The sequence below is a fragment of the Centruroides vittatus genome, unplaced genomic scaffold (genome assembly GCF_030686945.1).
Source record: "Centruroides vittatus isolate TY-2023 unplaced genomic scaffold, ASM3068694v2 contig_549, whole genome shotgun sequence".
NCBI classification, from domain to species: Eukaryota; Metazoa; Arthropoda; class Arachnida; order Scorpiones; family Buthidae; genus Centruroides; species Centruroides vittatus.
Genome location: NW_027122325.1, coordinates 1,240,147 through 1,266,470, shown reverse-complemented (window position 1 = coordinate 1,266,470; position 26,324 = coordinate 1,240,147). Strand labels below are relative to the sequence as shown.

The window sequence follows — 26,324 nt, the reverse complement described above, 5'->3', positions numbered from 1 at the left end:
CGAATTCCTTTCTGAAGGAACATATGTGAATAAATTACATTCCCCTTTAAACAATATGTCTGCTTGAGTGATGAGCCGAACAAAACATTCTACGATTATGTTGGAAAGAAGAGCTGTCTACAAAGAAAATTAAATATTTTATTTTAAGAATATTTAAAATTAATATAAAAATATCTATTTGTAAATGCCGAACATCTTGTTTTCTCACTTTAAAAAATTTCAACTGATGATTGTTTTTTAAAGATTCTAAAATAACGCCATTTTAGAAACGAAGAAAAGTTTAAAAATAATAAAAGTTTAATTGTTTTTTTAATTTAAATCTCTAAGCTAATAAATTTAGTAAATCGTCAAGAGATAAATACTTAAAATTATTATAAAATATTCATTAAATCGAACTTTTCAACAGAATATTTTCTTAGAAGAGTTGTAATGTTTTTCTGATAAATTATTTCCCTTTTAGTAAGACTTGATTGGAAATTTATTTTTGTTATTAGATTGAAAACTGATATAAGTAATATGGAAAGACTCACCTTGCGCCGGTAAGAAATTGAAATTGGACCATAATTCAACAAATAACACAAATATATATCCGTAACACATAGTTAAATCCTTAATAGTTTTTTTCTAGTGATCCGCGTAGGGAATTCTCATTGACTCAGTTATCAATGTATTAGTGGCCAGATACCCATGTCACGACTATTGGTGTACACACCAAAGCTTTACAGGTTGGTGGCAACTCCAGGCTGCAAGTGCGTGAATCCAGCTGTGAGCGGTGAAAGATCGAAGGCTCGCTGGGCTGATCCACTAGTATCGGAGGGTGCGGCTGCTTCTTCACCAATATGTATCAATACCAACCCGTGGTTATCATCGAAATTTAAAGCTTTTAATTTATAACACTGTTACACTGCTCTTAAGAAAGGGGAGGAGATAAGAAAAGGGATAGTTTTCTCGATAACGATGAAAAACGATAACACAATTCAGTTTTCTGTTATAAAAAAATTTATCTTTCTTATCGATAATAACAGTTCGAAAAGTATATTTTTTCTAATTGAAAAATAAAACTTATAACCATAAACAAATAATTGACGACTTAAATATTTTATTATTAGTCTATTTTACATTATAAAATAGACGTTACTTTTTATTCTTATTTTATCGAGTAATTATTTATAAAGATAATACGAGTGAAAAGAAAAATTTTCTACTAAACTTTACAATAAAAATAACAGAAAACAGACTACATTTCCAAAACAAAATTAAATAAAGTATGAGTATCTCATCGTTCTTTTATTACATATTTTAAAACGAAATAAGAATCAAAGCAGAAAAGCTTTATCCTACTCTAATAATGATATAAGAAGTTACTTTCTGTTACCAAGAAACGGGAATTTCTAGGAGAATTTTTGTTTATTGGAGTATCTGATGCAGCAGAAAATTTCCTACTGGAAATGTACATGATTCTTGAAAGGTAGAAGACAATACTTATCTTTACTGTTGTTTCTTTTATTTTTATATATATAGATACATACATACATACATATATATAATAAAATAAAATTTGCAGAAACTTTTATATTTCTTGAAATTCTTTTACTAGTCTACTTATATTTAATAATTGCGTTAAAGAAACGTAAGGATAAACTGCCGGTTGCACTAACGATGAGAAAACAAGCATCTTTCGTTGAAAAGAGATAAGAAATAAGAATAACTGAAGCGGATATTCTTGCACAACTAACATCTTCTCGAAAAGTAATATAATTAAAGCGATGATAACGCTATAAATGCTTAAATTATTACAAGTTTTAGCCATATTATTTCTTTAATATGACTAAAATTTTTTTGGGATAAGTTATCATTAAAATGTGTTTCAATGTAAAAATAAAATATAAATTATTTAATGCCATACTATGAAATATAATTAATGGATATAGTTTCCTAAAATTTTAATGTTATTTAATATAAAAAATCTTAAAAAAAGCCTTACTTGATGCGTTAATATATCCAATTATTGTAGTCAAAATATACGCTGCGATAATAAAATAAAATAAGAAATGCTTTCTTTCATAAATTTTCATCAGATTTCTAATAAATAATTTCATAATTCTGTAAAAAAAAGATTATAATATTTTACACAACAACATAAAAAAAATTCGTAATAACTAAATAAATAATGCATAAATTTAATTTAAAAATTCGAAATTAAAATTCTGTAGTTGATTAAAATATAAATAAAAATTTAATTTTTATTTTAAATCTGTAAGTAAAATATGTTTTTATTTTCGTATTTTAAATAACGAAAAGAATAGTTTAAAAATTTCAAAAATATTTTAATAATAAAATTATATATATATATGAAATAAACTTATATAATATATTTAAGTTAAATGTGATTTTTCTTTTATAAATTTCATATAAACTTACAATCTAATTTAGTTATAAGTAGGATTTATGATTTTTCAAAATATCTCGAGTTATTTTATGCAGAATGCATTATAAAATTTTTATTACTTTTATTTTCTTTTTATAAATAAAGGAAATTATACCTGTATATTTCGTGGTGAAAGAAAAATTTAGTTGGGTGACGATTCTATATGTAGTGTCATTTCATTTTATATTGTATTATACATTATGCAGATATAATAAAAATAAAAGAACATTTTTATAAGAGGTTGACAAAAATCCTATAAAAATCTCTTTTATTCTTAACCAGAACTCTGACAAGAATCATGTCAAAAGAGAATAAGAACATCTTTCGGGAACATTCCACACATATTCGATCTGATTTAGTACGGCAAGTTTAGTCTACAATTCCTTAAAACGCTTTACTTTCTTCAAGAAGTATTCGCAGTTGGAAAATGTGAATAGTAACACATAGTAAATGTCAAGGAAACTATTCAAGCACTAACACGAAAGAGCCAAGAATTTTGAACTCTCTTTTTTTCCCTCCCTTTCAAAAGTCTCTCGGAACAAACATGCTTCCATTTTATGATGATATATTCTAAAAATCTACGCTTTTGTAGTCAAAATAACATTTCCTTTACAAAGATAGGAAGATTGAAATAAATATTCATCTAAGTCGAAACTCCAACACACAGTAGATGTGGGGATCGATATTTTAGCATTATCTATCAACAATTTTCTTGAATATGCAGATTGATAGACGTAAGCACTGTAAGATATTTGTTTAGGTTATAAAATGACATTACTTTCACTCTATACATCTGTTAGCTAATGACTTAGTTCTATCGCATTTACTGCCAGAAGAAAACATCTGTGAAAGTCACGAGTTGAGGTCATACGGAATGATATGGATAAATGGATGGATGACATCTGTCGTTGACGATTTACCTTTGTTTTTTTTATCTATATATAGAAAAATCTTGTCTTATTTTAAATTATTTACTTGGAATTTAATTTATTATTTAATATATTTCTGTTTCTAGTTCTATTATAATAAGTATATTATATTGAAAAAAAAAAATATATATATATAAATCTAATTGATTTTTTTCTTTTAAAGATAATCGAAGTGTTCGAAACAAACTCGGTATCATAGGAAGAAAATAAAAGTTCCAATTATATAATAGAACCGCAAGAGAAATTACTTTATCTATCATGAAGTACAAAAATCCAATCGAATGTATTATCTACATTTTCTCTGATATTTTCTAAATTTTTCGATTTTTTTTTTTTTTGGTAAATCGTTATAAGAGGTATCGATACTTTATCTCAAGATTTAAAAAAAATCCATAAACAATCTAGTTTTTGATGAAGCGATTTAAAAATTAAAACATAAAAGGATTAGATATTCTTCTTGTTAAAACTCACTGAAAAATAAGAAGTCATAAAATTCTTTAAACTTACTTTAAAAAATATAAATTGAAAAAGATTTCTTTAATATTTTTTAATAAAATATTTTTTTATTTTATTTTTTAGATAATGATGAAGCAAACTAAAAAAATATATATTCAGATAAGTTTCGAGAGTTAATTCATAAAAAGTCATTAGGCCAACATTATTTTTAAAAAATCAAATAATTTATTTATTCATTTTATTCAAATTTTATTTTATACGAGTTAATAAAGTTATTTTTCAATTAAATTTCTTTAAAAAAATTTTTTTTCTTGCTAATTTAAACTAATTTATACAATTTAGAAATTATATTTGTAAGAATAACGTCTTTAAAAATATCTCTCGATATAAACTAGATTTAAAATTTTTATCACATTTAAATAATGAAATATTTTATAAACTCTACTTTTTAAAAATTTATAAGCCTGCGTGTATAATTCAGATTTTAGGCAGATAAAGTTTAAATATAATATTAACTTTCGAATAAAATTTTAAATGCATTCAAAATTCTTATTTTAGTTTTAAAATTTATCGCATGAAACATTTTTTTAAGTTTATGATAAAAAAATTCATTATTTAATGAAATAAACATAAACAAATTCTTTAAAAAATTATAATTTAGTTATTTAAATAATTTAAAAATATTTTAATGATTCTTTCTATTTATATATCTACCTGATATATATAAATGACAATATTTATTTAAATAGATTGCTAGATTTTGATATATCATAGCCAGTTTAAAAAGAGTTGTCTTTTTTTGGTGAGTTAAGTGTTGCGTAAAAAGAATTCTCTCCCAGGAGACAACTGAATATATGAAGTCTCAGATATCTTAGGAAGTAGAGTTTTGATGTCTAGTTTTTGAGGTATCTTCTCCAGTTCCACGAGTTGGAAGTCAAGAACAGAAGTTTGATAAGATGATCTCTTGGGCTCTGTGTATCCTAGCCATCTATTTTCACGTGAAAAATCTCTTTAAGAAAAGCCATGACGGTTTGACATTAAGATTCTGTAAGGAAAGCTATCTCTACAATGATTGCTGATGTAATATCTCTTTGAAGAGGAGCAGATTCAATAGTAAGTGACCGCTGCGGTTGGTCGATGGCATAGTCTGTAGGATCGACTTTGATAACCATGTTGTCAACAGTCAACTTAGATTTAAGCAAATAGTTAATTTACTCTTCTACATAAATTTTGAAATAATGTTATACAAAGCAAATTATAATTAATTTACTGTAAAGCGATTAATATATATTAATTACTTACGATAAAATATATATATATTTTATTTTTATTTATATACTGTTTAAGCCTGAAGAACGTGACTCGATAAGACGGAGAGGAGAGTAAATTTATTTTAAGGATAAATAATTTTATAAATTGAATATAAAAAAAACTAAATTCTTTAAAAAATCCTACACTTTTTTTCTTTTGAAAAGTTTTTCTATTGTAGAAAAATATATAATCTTATGAACAAAAATGTAATCTTGGGATGATCCCAAAGGATTCAATCTTGTTGATACTTTGCTCTTGCCACCTGCTGATATAAAAAGAAGTCATAGAATCCTTTATGTCATCGTGAGAATGTGAGATATTTTTTGATCGGTCATTTTAAAGATTGTTGGATAATATTGTTATATTTATAGAAGTCAATATTGCACAATAAAGTTAATCTCGAATTTTATTGGGGGGTTCTTTTTCTAACGAGAGGAGTGAAAAACACGCTCCTTTAAACTATTTTTGAACATATCCAATGCTTAGGCAATCTAAACCTTAAATAAAATTCTTAACGCAAAAAAATATTCTAAAAGGGTATTCTGAAAATGACAAAACAATCAATTTTTATAAAAGAGAAAATTATTCATACCAAAAATCGTAATAATTCTGCACAACGTTATTGTATAAATAAAAATAAATATTTAGATATATTCTTTTTAAAATTGAATTACTTTTTTAGATCTACATATTATTATTTATATCTTCAGATAGAATTAATTAAATCAAATGTTTTTTTAAATATCAAATAAAATATCGTATTATTTGTGCAAAGGTTTTGTGTTTGTAAAAAATAAAAAACAGTAAATAAAATCGTGGGACAGTCGTTAAAAACAGTCCTAGAAACGGAACCAATTGTGTATTGTTACGCTTTGCAATAAGATCTATCTTTCTGAACGCTATTCAATAGTTTATCCATTGACAAAATAGAATAGGTATTCATATTTTCAGAAAATAAGAAACTGAAGAACTCAGAATTCTTTTGATCAATTCTCAAATAAATTATACAAAATTTTTATTCTATTTTATTCTACAAAAACATCTTTCGAAAGTAAGAAATAATCTTTGTATGAAGTAATGGATTTTTTTTCTATAAAATCATACTTAATGTGATTTTTAAAAATTATTTTATCTTTATGTGTATTAATTATAATAGATATATCATGGCAATGGTATATTTCCATCTAATTAAAATTATTCTGTTTGAATTTGAATTCATTTTATACATTTTAGAAAAGATTTTGTTTCATTTTTTACTTATTTATTAATTGCTTGTCTTCGATCTCACATTTCCAGGAAGAATTTTACGAGTTAATATAATAATCTGTAAATGAGAATCAAACAATTACTAAAATAGCTAATTTTGATATGTTAAAACGATAAAATTTTATAAATTTGAATGATCTTTTCATATAAAAATGTTTTCCTTGAAGATTTACAAAATGTTTTTTATGTTTTCACAAGAAAATAATAGGGTCTATTTAAATTCGTAATCGATCTTGAATTCTCTTTCTTCCGTAAATTTAGAAAACATCATTCAAAAATTGATATAAATGAAGATTTATTAATAGCTAATGAATTTGTGATGGAGCAGAACATTTTGAATATTCAGTAGGTGGAATATAGTCTATACATCATTTAAATTTACTTGTACAATATTTAAATCTTATTCAAATTCAAATTTTGATTTTACATTAAAGTATCCTTTATCAAACGTTTTCAAATTATTTCTTGATTCATTGAATTTACGGCGGCAACACGTTCCAAACCATTTATTTTCTCTTATTAATAGCTGGGTAAACGTCAAGAGAATAAAATGCGACTGCATGGATATGATTTACATTGACATTTTGTGCACGACGAGAAAAACAAAATGGCGTCGAGTGTTTGTATACGATAAGCGAAAGAGAATTGTCGAAGGCCGGATGCTATTTGAGAAAGAACCTTTGCTTTAGAATTTGCAACAGTGTTTCTGTCACGGCCAATACATCAATGCTCTTTTTAAAAGAGGAATTCCCTTCACAAAGAAGCACAGCCGCAGAGTGGGATCGTCTGTCATCTTCCGGACACATGTTGTCATGAAAAATCTCTCGTAAAAACAACCTATTCAGAAAAGCTAATGTTTGTTTCCTAATATCATATTAGGAAATAGCTCTATCGATTACTATCTAAAGATTGAGTTTAAAGATATCATTCAAAATTTTTAAAAAATTGAACAAATTTCCATACTTAAGTACACGAAATGATAAAAAATCCTTACTGCATAAGTCGTTATCTCAATAATTTGCTTACAGTGAAATAGGAGAATGTAAAATTTTTGCCCGCTTTGACGTAGTTTATTAATAGAATTTTAGGGAATTTATCGTTGTTAGATACGGTTATTAACTTTAGAGAAAACAATATCTTATCTGTCTGATGCCATGTCTAAAATGATGAAGAGACTGTTATAAAAATATAGATGCATCTATAAGCTTATTATGTGAGAGAATATTAAATTCTGAAATGTTTTTCCTCCTATATAATGTCAGAGTTATGCATTTCTTATATTACTATTTTATTCATTTTTCTTAGGAGCATTATCCTTTCTATGCATTTGTAAATTTTATATTTATCGTACAACCCATGTTACATTTTTTAATACATTGGGGAGATGAGTTCTATAACTTCCTTGTATAAAACATTATGATAGGCATACAGTTTACTATAGATTTAAAATAAAAAGTAAAATAAATTCTTTTATTGTATATCTTTTACCATAATCGATAGAGAAGAAATGACATTAATCTTTGATCGTCTTTAACTTCGAGACAAGACTTATTGAGAGGAAATATCTTGTTGACACAAGAACGTCATTGATTTTCAACATCTATACTATATAAATCGACATCAGTTTTATTTTTAGTGTTTTAAAACAATAAAGTCGTCGAATGGAAGAGCTAACAGTCCGGAACGATGTAAAGTCCAGATATGTGTCGTACGTTTAGAAATCGAAGACAGATAAATAAATTGAAAACAAATTGTAGAAACAATTTGGCTCATCAGGATTTAAAACCTTTTTAAAAATATTTATAAATTATTTTAATTGTAAACTTGTTTATATCATAATGCACGCCGTAAAATAACTTTTAACAAGAGATAGAGCGTATCCTCTTTCAATTGCTAACAAAAACGTGGCCATAAAAGATAATGCCCAGCACGACGTGTCAAAGTTTCTTTAAACTATGCCCTAACGTGATTTCATGATAGTGAATACAATATACTAAGGAGCACCTCAAGGGTCTTGTTTAGTTTCCAAATCAAAGCTTTTATCCTCATTAATTTTTATATTTTTCTTATTTTTTTAATATTTATAATAGGAAATTAAAAGAAAAATGATAAATTATTATAAACATAAATATGTGTGACGAGATTCAAAAAATATACAAATAATTATTGTAAATGGAAGCAATTATCATTGGAATAAAATAAACTCAAAAGAAATTGACTTATTTATGTAATTTTCACAGGGGGAAAAGCTCGTCTCGCTCCGTTTCATTAAAAATAGTAAATGAAGGCAATACATTTAACATTAAAAAAAAATTTAATTGCTTCAATCATTACGAAAGAATAAATTGAGAATCTGCTTCGTGAAATTTATTACAAAATAAATATTTGATTTAGTTATAAATGAAGTCTTATTTTGCAATTTTTTAAAAAATATTGAAATTTTTAATCACGCTTAGCCAGTTTTAAAGCAGTTTAGAGAACAACGTAATTAATTTTAAAATTATTAAGACGGTAAAGAAAAGTACAAAATATACGTTTTATAATATTTCATAGTAGGAAAAAAGATTAACCGGTTTACATAATCAATTTTGAAAATTATTAACCACTCAGTTTTAAGCATAAAATTTTATGTATAAGTTTAATTGGTTATTTTGATGTTAGAATCTCCATCTTAGAGAGAATCTCTTGTTCATTAATCACCTTAACCCCTTCATAGCGGCAATTCGTCGCGGTATTTTGACGTCAAAACCAATCAATAAGTGTTTTCTGTTATCTTGAGGTAGAATGAGAGAAAGCAACTGTGCAACTCCTTGTAATCCACTTAAATCAATCTTTATGCTGTTGCTACAATTACCCACGGGTAAAATTAACAAAAAAGAATTCATCCAATTGTTCATCCTACTAGAAATAAAAAATAATAAAAATTGGATTTTATTTTTATAGCGAACCATTGAGAAACTTCATGAATTACAAGTTAAAAATCTAATATTCTTTATTTACTGCATCTACGAATTTTAACTGAGTCAAAATTTAATATGGAAGTAGAATATTTCTTAAAGTAAAAAACATTTCTTCTTTCTATAAATATTTATTCATTTATTAACAATATTAAAAAATAAAATTTTTAACTTAGCTAAATGCATTCAAAATTTATTTATTTTTATAGCGCATTTATTAAAAAATGCATTTTATTTAAAGAAATTAAGTTTTAAAATCGATATATTACTTTTTTATAAATCAAACTAATATTTTTTTTAAAGATAAGCAACATAAAAGTTATTAAAATAAGTCCAGAATAAATTAGATTTGAAAATAATTAATGTAACCTATAGTCTCTAGGGATATTTAAGTTTTAAATATTTACTTATTTAAAATTATAAATGTAATAAAATAAATTTAATTATATAAAATAAGTCGGAAAGGGTTACCGATTATTTTTTATTATGAAGCAATTTTGTATTAAATATGCATAAATATTATTCTTTGTTTATCCTTTTAAGCCATTCAAATATTTATAATAAAAATTATTTTTACTTTAAAAAATGATTTATAAAAAGTACAAAAAATATATGAAATCATTTTTATATAATTTAAACAGAAATTTTAGTAATAAAGTTTTTTATTAATATTTTTAAGTTTCAGAATGCATTTTATGATTTTCTAAGAGACGGAAGGAAAAAATATTTACTATAATTTCGAAAGTTTTGTGATGTAATTCGATAATTTCTATCGATAAGTAGTTTTTAATACATAAAATAAAAAGAACGAATAGTTTACTCATTTTAATTTGTCAACAACGTATTTATGACTCGAAAAAAGTAGAAGGAAAGTGAACGACTTGCTTTTTTATAAACTTAAATATTCTTTACTTTTCATAATGCATCTCATAGCTCATTAGCAGTTCGTCAGAGAAAATAGGAAAAAAATGACTCTACACTTTTCTCCATTAGCTGTTATCGAAATTCTTCCCCCGACTTCTATTACCATATTATCAATTAGTGGAAGTAAGTTTGAAATGGCGATAAGCAGTTGGCTATAAAGTTTCAAAAAGTTAAACTTTTCTATGACGTCATTATTGTCCTTTTAAAGTTTAAAATTTTAAAGATATAAATTACGTTACCTACTCGAAGACTGTACAATCATCTGTAGAAAACTTTTCTCGGAGAAAGTGTTTCCTTGGTCTTCCTGATGCTAAAAATATTGAACTCGACACATACTCTTAAATAGAAATTAATTTATTGTCACACAACGTGATTGTCAGAAAAACAAAATCTTTATTTTTCTGAATAAGATCTCCTCTATTTGCAAAAACTGAAACACCAATAGAATAAGTCCTATTAATATACTAAGTCCAACATAGACAATGATATAACAAAAAAATTAAAAGAAGTGGGTAATTGGATTATAATCTTGCAAGACGATATGTTATCTGATAGAAATGATATCATCTGCATCTTAGGAGAATAATTACAATTATATTTCCCTATACAGAAGCTTTCAGTATCGTATTATCACAAATGTAATTATGAAGAACTTTGCTACATGTTTATGGAAGTTATATATATATATTTGAGAACGTTTCTCCAAGTTGGTCGAAAGATGTTTAACCATCGAAATAATAGTTCCCTCATCAGTCACCCGTGTTCTCTCGAGTGTTCCTTCTTCCTGTACCTCTTTTAATTACTTGATAAAATCTGTGACGCTAATTTACCTCAGGTTAGAACTTAGGTCGAAATTAATTAAGTGAGGCTAAAGACAAGAACAGCTTATCATTTCTGACTCGAAACAGCTAACCTTGGTTACAAACTACATTGACATAAAGGAGAAAGCAAACGAGAACAGACGATCCGTAGACTACATACTTCTTTTAAAGCTTAAAATTTCGAACAAAAATCTTATTAGAAACGTTCATAATTCATTTGTTTCATTCTCTACCAACATATATTTAATTTCAAGTTTATTAAAATTACTAAATATATCACTTTTACTTGTTAAAATTAAAAATTTCTGTCTTAAAACCGATCTTTTTAAAACTACAATTTATTAAAATTATAGTAAAATAAATAATTAAATATCTCGATAACTCAATAAAATTTCTACTATTTTCTATAATATTTTTAATGTAGAAATAAACTATAATGGAAGTTATTATTCTCAAATTCCATATACTGTACTTTCCGATAAGGAAAAAAACAAATTAGGACGGTTTCGGGGCATAATGACGACTTCTTTTATTTTTTTAAAGCACTCATGATAGATTAATGCTGTTTAAATCACCAAACAATAAAAAAAGTCAATATAACAGTTCAACTAAATTTCTTTTATTGTAACTTATCAACTGTAAAGTCAATCATAAAAGTAATTGTCGCGACAATATTGAAATTTGGTTCTTTCAAGGAATAAATAATTTTTTCTCAGAATAGAAAATGGTTTCCTAGAATGGGAAATTTGTAATAGCCCGAATGATCCATCCAATAGATTAAAATTAAAATTATTATTACTATTCATTATCTAGCAAATTTGAATTTTTATTTTCTGGATATTCAGCTAAACGTTGGAGAAAAAATAAAATTCTTTTATAGCTAATGGCTAAAACACGTTTGTAGTTCAAGTGATGAAAAAAAAAAACTTTATTTTCTTTATATATATACATATTTATATACCATTTAAATTTTTATAAAGTGAAAGAGCAAAAAATAAAATTTGTTATTTATAAAATTTGAAAATTTCTCTGTATAAAAGATTAAAATATGCGTATATATTTTTATTACTATTATTTTAGGATTACTTAAATATACTTAGTAAATGAAAAATAAATGACTTTAACTAATGTATAGTTTTTGCTATATTAAATTGTAATGATGCATGGGCATTGTTTTTAGTGATTTAAATGTATAATTTTAATAATTACTTTCAAGCAACAACATAAAATAATTTATTTAAGCTAATTTTTTATTGTTATTTGCATATTAAAATAATAAAGTGTTGTAAATTGCCTATAAAAATTTACTTTAATTAATAATAATAATATTTAGTTGAAATATAGCACGTTATTTATTTAAAAATTTATTTTTTGGTGTTATAAAATTTTCCAAAATAAGTATAAAGTCGTAATATCAATACTTTAGAATTAAAAAAAAACAATTAAAAATGATAGAATAAGAATTGATAATACCTCAGAAATTGAGAAAATTTCCATAATCCTTATCTTGGGAATTATTGGATTTCGTGGATTTTCTCAATTTCAGTAAAGTGAAACGACTCTCTCGAGAAAAGAATAATTAGCAGTTGATAGCCGAGATTTTAACTCATTTTTCTAGTGGATAATACGAATTATTCAGATAAAATCTTATAAATAGTTGGATTACTATTTAATAAATTGATTTTCTGGATAAAATTCCACGGAAATTGTTTAAAATTAATAATCTAGAAGCTGTTATTAATGTTACTATTTTTAGTAATTTCTTTTATATAAAGAGAAAAGCAACAAATAAAACATTCAAAAGAAAAATATATACAGCACTTAGCATTGCGATAATAAGATTATAATGTATTAATCCTATTAAGAAATTATATCATTAATGTTATATTATTTCACGCACTTTGCATATATTAAAGTTTAAAAGTGCTAAGCAATTATTTAATTAAGTTAGATTAAACAATTATTTATAATTAAATAATTCAATTAAATTATGTATAAAATAAATGTCTAAATAAATGTATAAATTCTTATCTGTAGAGAAATAAAAGGAATGAAAATCTTCATTTCAACGTTTATAATGTATAAGTACTCACATAGTAATTATTTATCAGTTTACTCCTTCCTTACTCTGTTGGCTTTCTCGAAAGTAATTTTTCTACAATTGCGTAATATTTTGATAGAGAATATCTAACACTACTGTTTAAATTATTATTATTATTGTTTTAAAGTTCTGCTTCAGTTCTTTATTTTCTTATTTTACAATGTATATTTAGTTTTCTTCTGCTTGTATCTCTCTAGATTCATGCTGAGTTTGTTCTATGTTTTCCTTAGGGCTGTCATCCTTTTATTTTATTTCTATTGATTTTACTTTGTTTAAACAATTGTTTAGATTTAATTCCGCTTTATACAATATAATGCATTTTCAAAATAAATTTTCTATTAATTTATTTCTAATTAATTTATAAATACCACGAGAATCATTTATTTTCTCATAAATTTCTACAAATTTATTATTATATTTAGAGTTTATCACCTATTTTTATCGTTAGTTATATGACATTCGAGCGACGTTTTGGCAATCAAATCATTTATTTTTATCAAATATATCGATAAAAATAAATGATTTGATGAAAATTGATTGCTTAGATGCATCGAAAAGATGGAGTTTTTCCCTATTTTTATTCAATAGATTTTCGTTTAGAATTGATTTTAGATTCGATTTCCTTTGAATCTTATTGTTATATGAAAAGATCCATCCGAGAAGACTGAATAAGCTCAGATTGATTGAAAAGAAACATTTATATTGGAAATTATAGGCCATTTTTAGTTACACATATTCTACTAAGTTCGCTCTCGAAAAATATATGTCAAATGGAATTATTTTCTGTCAGACAACGACAACAAACAACATACTTGCAATTGGAATCTACAATCAATAGATTGACTAGAATATAAAACATAAGCTACTGACTAGATATCAGCTTTATCACTCAATAGGCTTATACATATAAATATGAGTTCTATGGAAATAAGTGCAATAACGGTTAACGTTATATAAACTATTATATACATATATTACGTATGTATTATATATTAACGTTACATAAACTGATTTCTTTCGATTTTATCAAAAAATAATGAATTAAAATAAGAGAAAAAATCTTTATACATTAATATTTATGTGAAGATATAAATTAATTTTTTCAGTAATGATTCAAATTTATAGGTTAAGATATATTATAATATTCATAATTAATCAAATTTTAACGTAAAGTAAGAAAAGAATTTAAAAAAAAAATCTCGACTGTAAAATATAATTTGTGTAAATAACTTTAAATACATAAAGCTTCAAAATTAATAATTAAAATATTCTATCGAAAACTAATTAGAAAAGCTTTGTAATAAATTTAATTTTAGTGAATTCTCAATAAAATTCTTTGAAAGTAAGAATATAAAACAAAATTCTTTATTCTTGTAAACAAAAATAAGTCATGTAAGTTTCGCGTAAAATTAATTAGCTTTTAAACTATAGAAAAAAATATGAAAATATTAGTTTAGTTTTGTATGAAAGTTTGCTGATATTCTATTCAATGTTTATCTAGATGAGACTCGGAAAGTACAGTACATTAAATTTAAATTTGAATAATTTATCATGTTTATACAAACATTGTTTACGTATGCAATAAATATTATATATATTGTGAATAAATAATTCTTACTTTTGATACTTAACTATTTAGTCTTGTAATATATTTCAAGTCAAATAAATGAAAAAAATAAAATTCGTTAACTCGGTTAATCTATGTTTGAAGTTCTTATTTTATTATTGATTAGTATTAACCGTGAGAAATTTATCTTTCTTTCACACTCCATATTTTAGATAATATTTCTTAAATAAATTTCAGATTAAAATGTGTAATCAGAAACTATTATTATTCATCATTTTATCCGAAAGTAGAGTTTGCCAGCCACTAGTCGAGAAATACTCTCTCAAAACCAAAGATTTCGCTCATATTTATAATAATTTTACTCGAAAATATGATGAAAAAATTATATTAATATTAATTTTTGTAGATAATCATCGTTATTCTAAAACAGTAATAAAATCATTTATTTTAAATTTGAATTCTGTTTGATATACAATTTAGGACTAAAATAATAACATATATCATTAAAATCAATTAAAATAAATATAGAATAATAGTTGCTATAAAAATACCAATATATAAAATGAATGTCTATATCTATATATAAAATCTATATATAAAATGAATAGAATTTACTAAAAGACTATTATAGTTATTATAAAGGTAAAGAAATACCTAGAAAAACAGATTTTTCTGTCATAAAAATAAGTGGGTTTTTGTGGTTATTTTACAATCAAAACTAACAACCAGTAAAAGAAATTACTTTTATTTATGTCTATAACCATATAAATTTTATCAATTGGGCACCCATCTTTAACAGGAAACTTGTAAAAATATTTTTTAAAAGCAAGAATAAGTGAAAATTGTAGAATGGAAGTCAAGAGTAGAATTCATGGCGGTAATTCATCTGCCCTCATAAAAAAGACGAAATGAGGTGACAAACTATATAACAGAACCTTGAAAACCATAAAGAATCTTTCTATTCCATCACTGCTTAATCTACAAACACAACATAAAAAGTTGTTTGCCTCATAGATTTCAAACACAAACAGCAAGAAATAAATTATAGCAGCATGAGAAATATCGAATTGATCGAAAAATGTTAGATGGTTTCTATTATTGATACAGGAAAAAAGGTTTGTATCCCTTGATAGAAAATTTCAACTTGTGGGCTATAAATCCTGAATGCTTTCATTGTCGAGAAGAAAAATGTAATGATTAATAACAGAAGGATATTGAACTTTGTGTTCTTAATTATGAGTATCCAGAGCAAGCAAATAAAGTGATCTTTTATCTAACGGTTTTTTCGTAATTTTTATCGATGCTACTGGGGTCATAAAGTCTTTCTCGCATCAAAAAATTTTTCTACTGAAACACTACAAATTAACAGAATGGGATTTATGAGATATAAGGAATTTTCCCTAGTCTCATTTAGCTATCCATCTTTCACTAAAGAAAATTAAGAAAGAAAAGATAAATTATGGACACAATATCTTAACATTTTTGCTATTTACTTATTACAAAAAAAGGTATAATTTTTTCCAAAACTTTTAAATCATTTGTTCAGTTCTTAAATAACCAAAATCTTAAATTTCGTTTATTTAACTAAATTTAATAAATAAATAACAAATAAAAATAAATTTAAATTATTAATTAAGTTTTATAACATTTAAATGTGACCTCATGTTTATTCTCTTTAATTAGAATGATATTTAGACAATGTTTGTTTGTGTTTACAAAATTGTCAGATTTTTCCCATACACATATGACTTTAATATGAATTTTTAAATATTGTCTTGGATAAATATTTTACATTTGAAAACTAAACATGAATTTTAATACTTTGCAAATGAAAGACTAATGGCACCTAGACTGGAAGATAAACTTGATATTTGCTACGGAAGTTTGAGTGTGAGGTAAACGTAACCTTATCTATAGTTTATTTTTTTTTACTTAATTAAAAACTCATTTATGTACTAATTTGCTTATCGTAAATAATAACAAGCGAAAAATCCGAGTTAGCTGCGTAAATATCCATTATTAATTGTATACACGACCACCGATAGCCACAAATCATTCTGAAGTTCAAATTGAGTTATATTTGTATACAGTAGTAATTACTTTTTGTCTCTGAGTAACCAGTGAATCGTTAAAACGGATTTTAGTAGACGGTATTCTTGCAATTATATTAGGAAATTGTACAGAAATTTGAAATTCGAAATTCCACCTCCCATTAAACTTTTAATAAAAATATTTTATCTTTTTCTTTAACAAATGTCTGCTTTAAAAAAAAACAAAAATACATTTTTTAAGATGTAAAAACAACAAATTATATTTACTATAAAATTAGACAATTTCCTGTACTCATTTTTGTTCATATAAATAATATATTATTAGAATTTCATTCGGATTGTTGCTTAAACTTATGTTTACCAACTCTTTTTCCTTAAAATAAACCGGATTATTAAAGAAATAAAAAATGATTAAATTAAATATTCTTTGGATATTTATAATTACAAAATAAAAATATGTATACCAAACAATTACAGATGTTAATAAAAATTTCGAAAGTCTCTAATTAGGTAAATATATATATTTTTAATATATTCTTTATTTCTATAAATATTTGCCTCTATTTTGTCAATTTCCTTTCAGGCTATAAAAGTTAAAGCAATCTGTATTAATTAATTTATACCATAATATTGTCGTTTTTGTGTAGTATTCAGTCACAGTATCTCTCAATAACAGTAAGCTGATCAAGTTCGGAGCAAGCCATTTTCGTAAAATCGATCTCTAGACGAATCTGTTTGGAGAATAAACACATCTTTTGTTATTCGAAACTATAAGAAAAATAAATCTTTTTCAACCAACAAATAGTAGAAAAAATCTCTGTAATTTATTGAGTTTTTATTTTCTCTAATCCGAGTTAATGAAAACATCGAATGCAGAATAATAAATTATTCGGTCTTTGTCTGGTTCTATTAAATAGAAAATACATTAATACAAATACTTCAATGTATTGTCAAACAACTTTTTTACTGATTTATAAATGTTTTTCTTCTAATTTTTATAAAAATAATCAGATAAACGCGCAAGGAAAATAATTCAAGATGTATTTTGATAAATATGGGATGAAATTTCGGTCACAATCCAAATTTTAAATTCGTTTTGACTGCTTTTTTAAGTCATATAGGACCGTAAATGCAATGTTAAAATATCGTCAACTGCTCAAATTCCTTTCCATTCGCGGTAGAAGATAACAAATAGCACGAATTCGTAAAAGTCTAGGTCGATAGCGCCTGACTTCCGAAAGGCAAAATATAGAATACACTAGTAAAATGATGTCAACACTATTCTTGCTATCCACTACCTATTACTGATACATTTCATTTCGAAAAGTGAAACCATCATTGCTGAAAGAGAATCAAAGACCGGTGATATGACATAAAACGCTATCAAAGGGAAAATAAAAGAAAGCAAAAGGTTATGAAGCTATCGTCAACTGCCAGGCATCTTCACAGAGACTTAGGAATCTAATAAATCTAAAATGTTATGTCTGAATTTTAAAGAACCTATTTCAATAAAATATTTAGATAAAATTTTAAAAATATGTCTGTAAATAAATATTTCATATATAAATAAGTTACTTTGATTTTAAAATATGGCATTTATCATCGCAATTTATTGGAAATTTTATAATTTAGTAGGAATTAAAGTTGAGTTGTATGTTTTAAATATTTATAGAATGATGTTTAGAATATATTGTTTAGATATATATATTTTAGAATGAAATCTGGGATAATTAACATAAAATTTAATTTGTTTTATAGTGGATAATTTTGTCTTCTAAAATATCATAACACTAATGATATATTGTGCAATTTTATACATCGAAAATTCTTCATATGGCAACAAATTTTATTTATAAGAGCTTTAAACAGAACTTTATAGTAAAATTAAAACATAATTTTAGTTGTAAATACTTTTAAAATATATTATTTATTGAGTTGTAATATATTTTAAAATATATACCTGTGCATTATATATCAATTAATAAACTAATGAGTTACAAATATATTTTACTTTCATCCACGTAATGTGTTAATAAAGAAAAAAGAAAAATATTTTTCCATTTATTTATAATGTGAATACGTAGGATTGAAAGGATGAATGAAGGAAAATTAAAGCTTTCACTATTATTACAGAAGCATTAAATGTTAGAAATGAAAAATAAATCAATATCTTTTCAATTCGGAAAATAATCTTTTATTCAGGATTCGAACATTCGTGTAACATGCTATTTTATATAAATCAATAGGTTATCTTGTCTTGCCAATTAAACTAAAAGGTTGGCTACAAAATAATATTATTTCATTGTGTATAATAGAAAATTTTTGTAATTTTATAATGAAATGAATAATTGAGAAATAAATTAATTTTATTATTTCTAACTTTATCTGAAAATAATTCCCAGAGTAACTAAAAATAAAAATTTCATTTGTTGTCATGTATAACTTCTAACGCACTGAATAAACAGAATTATACAATTTACATCTTCAAATAAAAATCAAAAAAATCTAAACACTTTATTTACTTTTCATTAATTAACTTAAACAGCAATAAAAAAATATATATATATATATATTTTATTATTAAATACGGTGGAATTGTATTCTGTTTTGAATTTTCGCATGAAATATAACGTGACGTTCGATTTTCTTTCAAGTTATGGTATAAAAACTTTTGCTGTTATATAAACATATTCTGCAGATCTAAAACAACAAAAAAATGTTTTGTTTTTCTCTTCTATTTTTTTTTTGTTTCGTCATTGATAATTCATTAAAAAATAATATTCAAGAATAATAAATTTTTAACCAATGCATTTTTTATATTTAGAATTAAATCAATTAAAATTAAATTATATTCAGAAGTGTGTAAAAAATACAAATATTAGTTTTAAATTAGTCCTAAATTATATATATTTTATATAAAATAGTTGGACTTGTTGGATTTTAGTTGGATTTTATCAATCAGTTTTAATATTTGCGATAATACTTACAATATAGAACTATAAATTTGTTCTTATAACAAGACAATTTTTTATTATTTATTAATTTTTATATTTGTTTTTTTCATATTTAACTTAGCAACTAATGCATTATCACATTAGCTGCTGATTTAAATATCTGATCTTTTATCTTTCTCGTCTCATCTGTAACAAAAATCAATATTATTAAGTCCTTTTAGAATTCAAACTACATTAATTCTTTTATATTAAATTTCTTTCATTACAAGTGATTTCAAAGTAAACAAAATAAATTAATATAAAATGAAAACACAGAGAAATGTCCTCATTATTTTACATTCAAAATTATCTCATTTTTTAAATTTTTTTAAAGAAAATTTAATAGTTTGCGTAGTAAAAACAACCTTTATCAATATTTTAATCGAATAATTAATGCTTTAATGGAAAGTCATAAAATATTATAAAGGACTAAAACAGACATTAATAGAAAAATAACCACATGTAATACATTAACAATCTATTAATTTATCAAAGATAATATACGTTCTTATGAAGAGATTTATAATAATTTAATGCTTATACAACTTATACAGAATAAACCATTAATTTTAATTCATATTAAGCTAATTAATATTAGTGAATTTTCCAGTTTCGAATTATTTTTTTCATTCTTTATAAATAATTAAAACAAGAATGTATTAAGAATGTTAAAACTAAAAAAAGATAGAAAATAATTCTGTATGTTTAAAAGTTTTAAAAAACGTAATTTTTTTAAATGTATTTTACTAGCTGCTAAATTAAATTAAAGATTTTCATGTATAAAAATTTTAAAAAACAATTGAAAATGAAAGCGATGAAATTAGCTTACACGCTAAGGACATTTTTTACTCTTCCCTCCTTGTCGGCACTAAAAGGGCCATTGTGGGCCCGGCCGAAACCCACGATTGTGGGAACCAGGTAGTGAGGGACGTAATCCGATATATCCAGAATAGCCCACCCCAAAAATTTCTTAAGTTTTTCGACTGCCGCGTTCGATCTTGGATTCCCCAAAGCGGTAGACTAAAGCTTTAACATATAGGTTCTAGGCCCTTGGCCAGGGATGGCGAACCTTTTTGAGTCCACGTGCTTCTTTAAAAATATTTATGCATGCTAAAGTTTGGACTTCGAATAAAGAAAATAATATGAAAATGCTTTAACTGGAATAAATGTAAAGAAGCTGATCGACAAAGGATGATCAAATGACAAACCGAAAAAATTATTGAAAAAGACGGGTTATAAACCAAAATCGCATGACAGTTCACCGCCCTTGCCCTAGGCTATCCGACGGTCAGGAAGAACGCATCTCATTCTTGTTAAGGAAGTTTTAATGAAATCTTATTAAGTGACTTAAAATTTATTTTTTAAAGATTATAATGTAATAACATTATATGATTATTGTAATCTTTATAGCTGTACTTTATTTATATTTATAATTTCATATTTAAATCATTAAAAAGTTATTAAAGCGATAGTTTTAATTGCCACGAATAAAAAATAAAATATACTTCATTTGTAATAAACTCTATTGTTATTACTTTTCAGATCATTCTATTTAGTTTTAAAATATATTTCTTTTATAGATTAGTATTGGCAACCGATAAAATATTTTGCTTGACTTCTGTATTATTTTAATGAGGAACTAAATCCTTTATAGAATTATATTTTTCTAATTTAAATATATTATATCTATCCTCTGTTTATCATATTTTATTTTATTTTTATATAAATTATAAGTAGATTAGTCTACTCGAAATAAGAATGAAACTAAATAAGTATTTTTATTTAATTAAGCTGAAATTAATTAACATTTATTTAATTTATATTAAATGTTTATTTTAAGAAGTATTTAGAGTAAGAATACGATTAAGACGGGAACTTTTGACCCATGAAAATCTTCACAATACAATAAATAGATTTTCAATTTGATAATTTTCGAATCTATATTCTGACAGGAAATTCCTTCTTTCCGTATCTGATAACGATCGGCACAATAATAATAATTCAGGAAATCTAGATATTCACAGTTACTATAATTTTATCATAAACGATCAAAGTTTCACATGTTACGGGCGATCAATACAATAATTGCATGTTACGTTTAATACAGACATCTTAGAGTCTTATTGTTAGAATTGAGATTCATAGTTATTACAACATGTAGACAGTCTTTGAACTGTCAAACTATAAGTTTAAAATGATGGAATTTAGTTGCACGCTACATAATACAGACCTAAAGGATAATTTTTACCAGTCACGACATAACACAGAAAAATCTATAACGTAAATTCTTTGATTGTAAATAGGGAATGGAGTGACGAAAACGGAATAGCGTAATAAACATAATGTACAGTACAGTACACGTCAAACGTGATAATTTAATTGCCACGTCGTTTCATAAGCTAGTTTAAATATCTATCGGTCATGTTACTATTTAAACAAATTTAATAAGATAAACTCAATTAAATATTTGACACGAAAGTTTAAAAATTCACGCCGGTACTAGCCTATACAAACACCACAGATTTAATGAATTAAATAAATTCATTCAGGTATAAAAATTACGTTTTCAGAAATTAGCAGTTTTTTTTAATTCGTCTCCAACAGTTTTTAAATCTGTTTTTTGTCAATCGAATTGATTACACGAGAAAACAGTATCGTATAATTTTAATAATATAGTACAATAACTCTTCTATTATAAGAACTGTATTCTTCGAATTAATTTAATTTTTTATCTTCATGTTTTTGAAGATTAAATTAATATAACTAATTCGGTTAACTAAAGAAGAATGAAAGCGTCAACTTTTATGTAAATTCGTTTAAATTTGATATTAATTTTCTAGTATTGATTTCATAGATTCGATTAAACAATAATGTGTAAGAATCAGTCAATAGTTGAATTAAGTCGATTAAAATCTTGCCTATATTTAAAGGAATTGTCCTTCAGAATTTCAGCAAAATGAACAAACTTGATATAAAATTATTACTTGATTGCATTACCTCTAATTTTATGACTTAGAGTCAAATTTCTCAATTATGCTTGTCTAAGTACTCTTATCTGGGACAATCTATCCAAATCAATCAACTACGAGCACTTTTATGAATTATTCATGATCCATATCATCATGTTATTCCTCAGTGGATAAGTTTTCGTTTCACCAGCCGCAATTCTATCACGCAGATTTATCATCATATATATAATCATCGGTAGTTGATTGTATTTCATAAACATTTCTTTTTTATGATAAAGAGCACGCTAAATCGCTATAAAATTCATTATTAAATATTTTAAATATATTAAATTAACAATTAGCTTACAGAAAGAATATCTTTTATATTAACGTTTTTTAAACAAATTTTTATGTCTATCTTTTCAGCAATCATTCCCGCAAAACTTTTATGCAGCTTTTAATAATATTTTTAAATTATAATAACTCAGGTATAAGAAAATTTAATTAATTTTACAAGAAGCTATTTAAAAATTGTTTTTAATTGAAATTTAAACGTATATCTTGTTTTTAATAGTAGAGAAAAGAAATTTTTTCGTATTTTTTAAATCTTTTTTCCTCTTTTTTCGAATAGAAACATTCCTAAATGGAGGATTTTTTTATTTTTTATTTTTGCTAAAAGCAAATTCTTTTGAAGTAATATCGTATTTCAGAGTATTATATATTATTTTATTTGGCTTTTTTGCTACAAAAATGCACTCGGAGTTTTTGTTTGAGAGATCCAAATAGTAGTAAAATCAATCATCCATGCATTGCCCGTTAAATACGCAATATAATCCTACAGAAAGTATAGGGCTATTCAGATTATTTTTTCTCTATATTGTTTTATAATGTCGAAAAAAGGAATATTATAATGAAAACATTCAAATATATTTGAAAAATGTATCTATAAAAATCTCTATATTAGTATATTAGTATTAGTCGGCGTGATAAGTGTAACGCTAGAAATTGTGGAGAAAAAGTGACATGTTTATGGTTTGGAAATTGTTTAACGAGCAAATGGCACTCTAAATCATTTAAATTATATTAAAATTAATTAAGTAAAAGTTTTGGCTATAAAATAGTTTAAAATAAATCTACACTTTAATATTATTTTGTTCGGAATTCATAAAATGAGTTTTAAGAAATATTGCATACAATTATGGGAATTATTTTTAGAACAGATGCGAATTTCTCTTTCTTTTGATATATTGTAGAATATCCAGGTGAGAGATAATCAGGAAAATAACCATTATCTCTAAATTACTATTATTAATAGTGAAGAAAGAATCAATAAAATTGCTTCAAAATTATTAATTATTTTCATTTCTGAACAGTTACCATCTTCTTTCAAAAGATTATATGGAATTAATAAGTAAATTATCGATTTTTAATTAGGAATTATTTAAAAAATTATCAGAAAACACTTTAGTGCACGCTTATTATTATTATTGTTGCAAATTTCAACTTTGTTAAAAAAAAAAAAAAAATATATATATATTTTTAGATGTAAATTTTCAGAGATTTCTACTGGAACTAAATCATATTCGGTCATTTAGTTTGGGATAAAAATCACATTATTATAAATAAATTGAAGAAAACAGAAATGAAAAAATAATTTTTGACATTTTTTTAGTAAATTTGAAATTCCAATGTTTGACTTTATATATAGAAAAATTCAAATTTTTCAGTAAAAATTTCTCAACTTATATAAATTTTGCAGACTGAGATGGAGAGGAAAAAAAGAAGAAAGAAGAAGAAAAGGGGGTTTTATCAATCGCTCACATAGAAGCAATATCGAAATACTGATATTTCCTTTTTTGGTTCTTGTATTTGCATACTTAGTCTTTCGCTATTTTCAGACTGGCATTGCGAAAGAAAGGATCGTCTCCAGCTTATTTGAATAAAGTCATCTGTGACCTTATTGTAGAAACTTTTTCCAATGATTCACTTTTTATCAAGAAAGAATCTTATTAAAAGGAACATTTGAAATATCACATTTGTTAGATGGATACTTTCAGGATTTGTCGACCGATAAAAACTCATATAGTATATAATCGCCTTAGTTAGGAACAGCAATTTGTAATTACGGATATCAGATTTATATCTTTGTGAAGGCATCAAATGTAAGACGGAAGTTTTTATTCTGTTGAGAATGGTACTTCGTTTACTCTCTGATTTACAAAGTTTCCTTCCTCTTCCCTTTCTATTGATAAAAAATCAGAAAGATGTTTTCTTTTATCTGAGCGTTGTCATTGTTGCTGTTTTTGGTCTTGGTCTGATTCAATCAAGTTGTGATGCCGTACAGTTTCTAACAAAAAGAAAATATATATATATATATATTATCGATACTTTCAGTCATTCAATAGTGTATAAGCAGTTTCCAAAACAGTTAAGAAATTCGATTTTTATGGTTTCATTTCAATTTTTTACTTTGTCAAAGCCGAATTTGACAATAGTTTTTCGTCTTGGTATTATTTTTCTTGCAAAAATACTTGAAATTTATAAAATTTACAATATACTCTACTACTTAATTAAAGCAATTACTTAACTACATTATGACTAAAATTGTTTCTATGTTTTAGATGTCGAACTCAGATAGCTGGATAATAAAGTTGCTAATATATAAATTATTTTTATAATTTTGAATTAAGGTACTTAGCTATATTACTTTGATTGGAATAAAAGATGTAAACTTATTTCCCTTAAGAATTGCCGACTCTCCAATTTATTGTATTTGAGACAATTACAACAAGTAACGACAAAAACCTTGTTATTTCGGTTGATCTGTTGATCTCTTGTTTTACTTTCTTTTCTTAACGCTATCTTAACTTCAAACAGTTTCAGTCTGATTGCTAAGGCGGTCAGTCTTTTACTCTGGTGGCTTGTTTCGTTCCCATGTGGTGGCATGACGAAAGCTTTCGTCTCAAGTGTATGTACCAAGATCTAACGAATACCGAAGTAAAATGCAAGTGACATGCTGTTGTAACGTGTTTGTTTGATTATTCTGTGACAAAAGTAACATATCTTATAAAATATTACATTTAATACATAAGTTTCTTTTATTAACATTGTTATATTTTAAATATTTTAAATTTTTGTTGTTAAATAAACTCAATGCATGTTTTCGGCTTTTGTTATGAGAAAATCCACAGTCTATTTTATGATTATAATCTATTTTCTTTGTCATTCATTATAGTTTAAAGATAATCAAGCAACTGACTTGATTACTAATCCCTTTCCTCTTATCAAATAGTTGCATGCAGAAGCAAAATCTCATCTAAGAAACGAGGCAAGCGAAATAATCCTGATAAGGTTAGCTTGTGTTCAAAATAAGTAGAAAGCTTCATATCAGGAAAAAAAAAGATTTGTGAGATTTATGACATAAATTGTACTATTTCACAGCAATTTTCCCATTATCGCGTATACTTCTTTTATCTGTAAAAATTTACATAAAATTTGAATAATTTTTCTCCAAAAATTTCTCTCAAAATATTTCCGAGATATGTAAATTTTTACTTAAAATATTGAATTTT

At 24.8% G+C, this 26,324-nt stretch overlaps 2 protein-coding genes across 4 annotated transcripts in view; both read right to left on the bottom strand.

Moving 5' to 3' along the window:
* LOC136978699 (protein FAM50 homolog) overlaps window positions 1-26,324 on the bottom strand; it is a 335,477-nt gene that overhangs the window by 135,940 nt on the left and 173,213 nt on the right. The window lies entirely within an intron of this gene.
* LOC136978681 (protein turtle-like) overlaps window positions 1-26,324 on the bottom strand; it is a 90,264-nt gene that overhangs the window by 22,814 nt on the left and 41,126 nt on the right. For 2 of the 3 annotated variants that reach the window (XM_067274432.1, XM_067274431.1), the window contains exon 2: window positions 1,985-2,103. In XM_067274432.1, the coding sequence (XP_067130533.1) occupies window positions 1,985-2,099 (115 nt within the window). In that variant the 5' untranslated portion in view covers window positions 2,100-2,103. Of the gene's footprint in view, window positions 1-530; window positions 749-1,984; window positions 2,104-26,324 lie in introns of those variants that run through there. The other variant, XM_067274433.1, reaches the window with a different exon arrangement.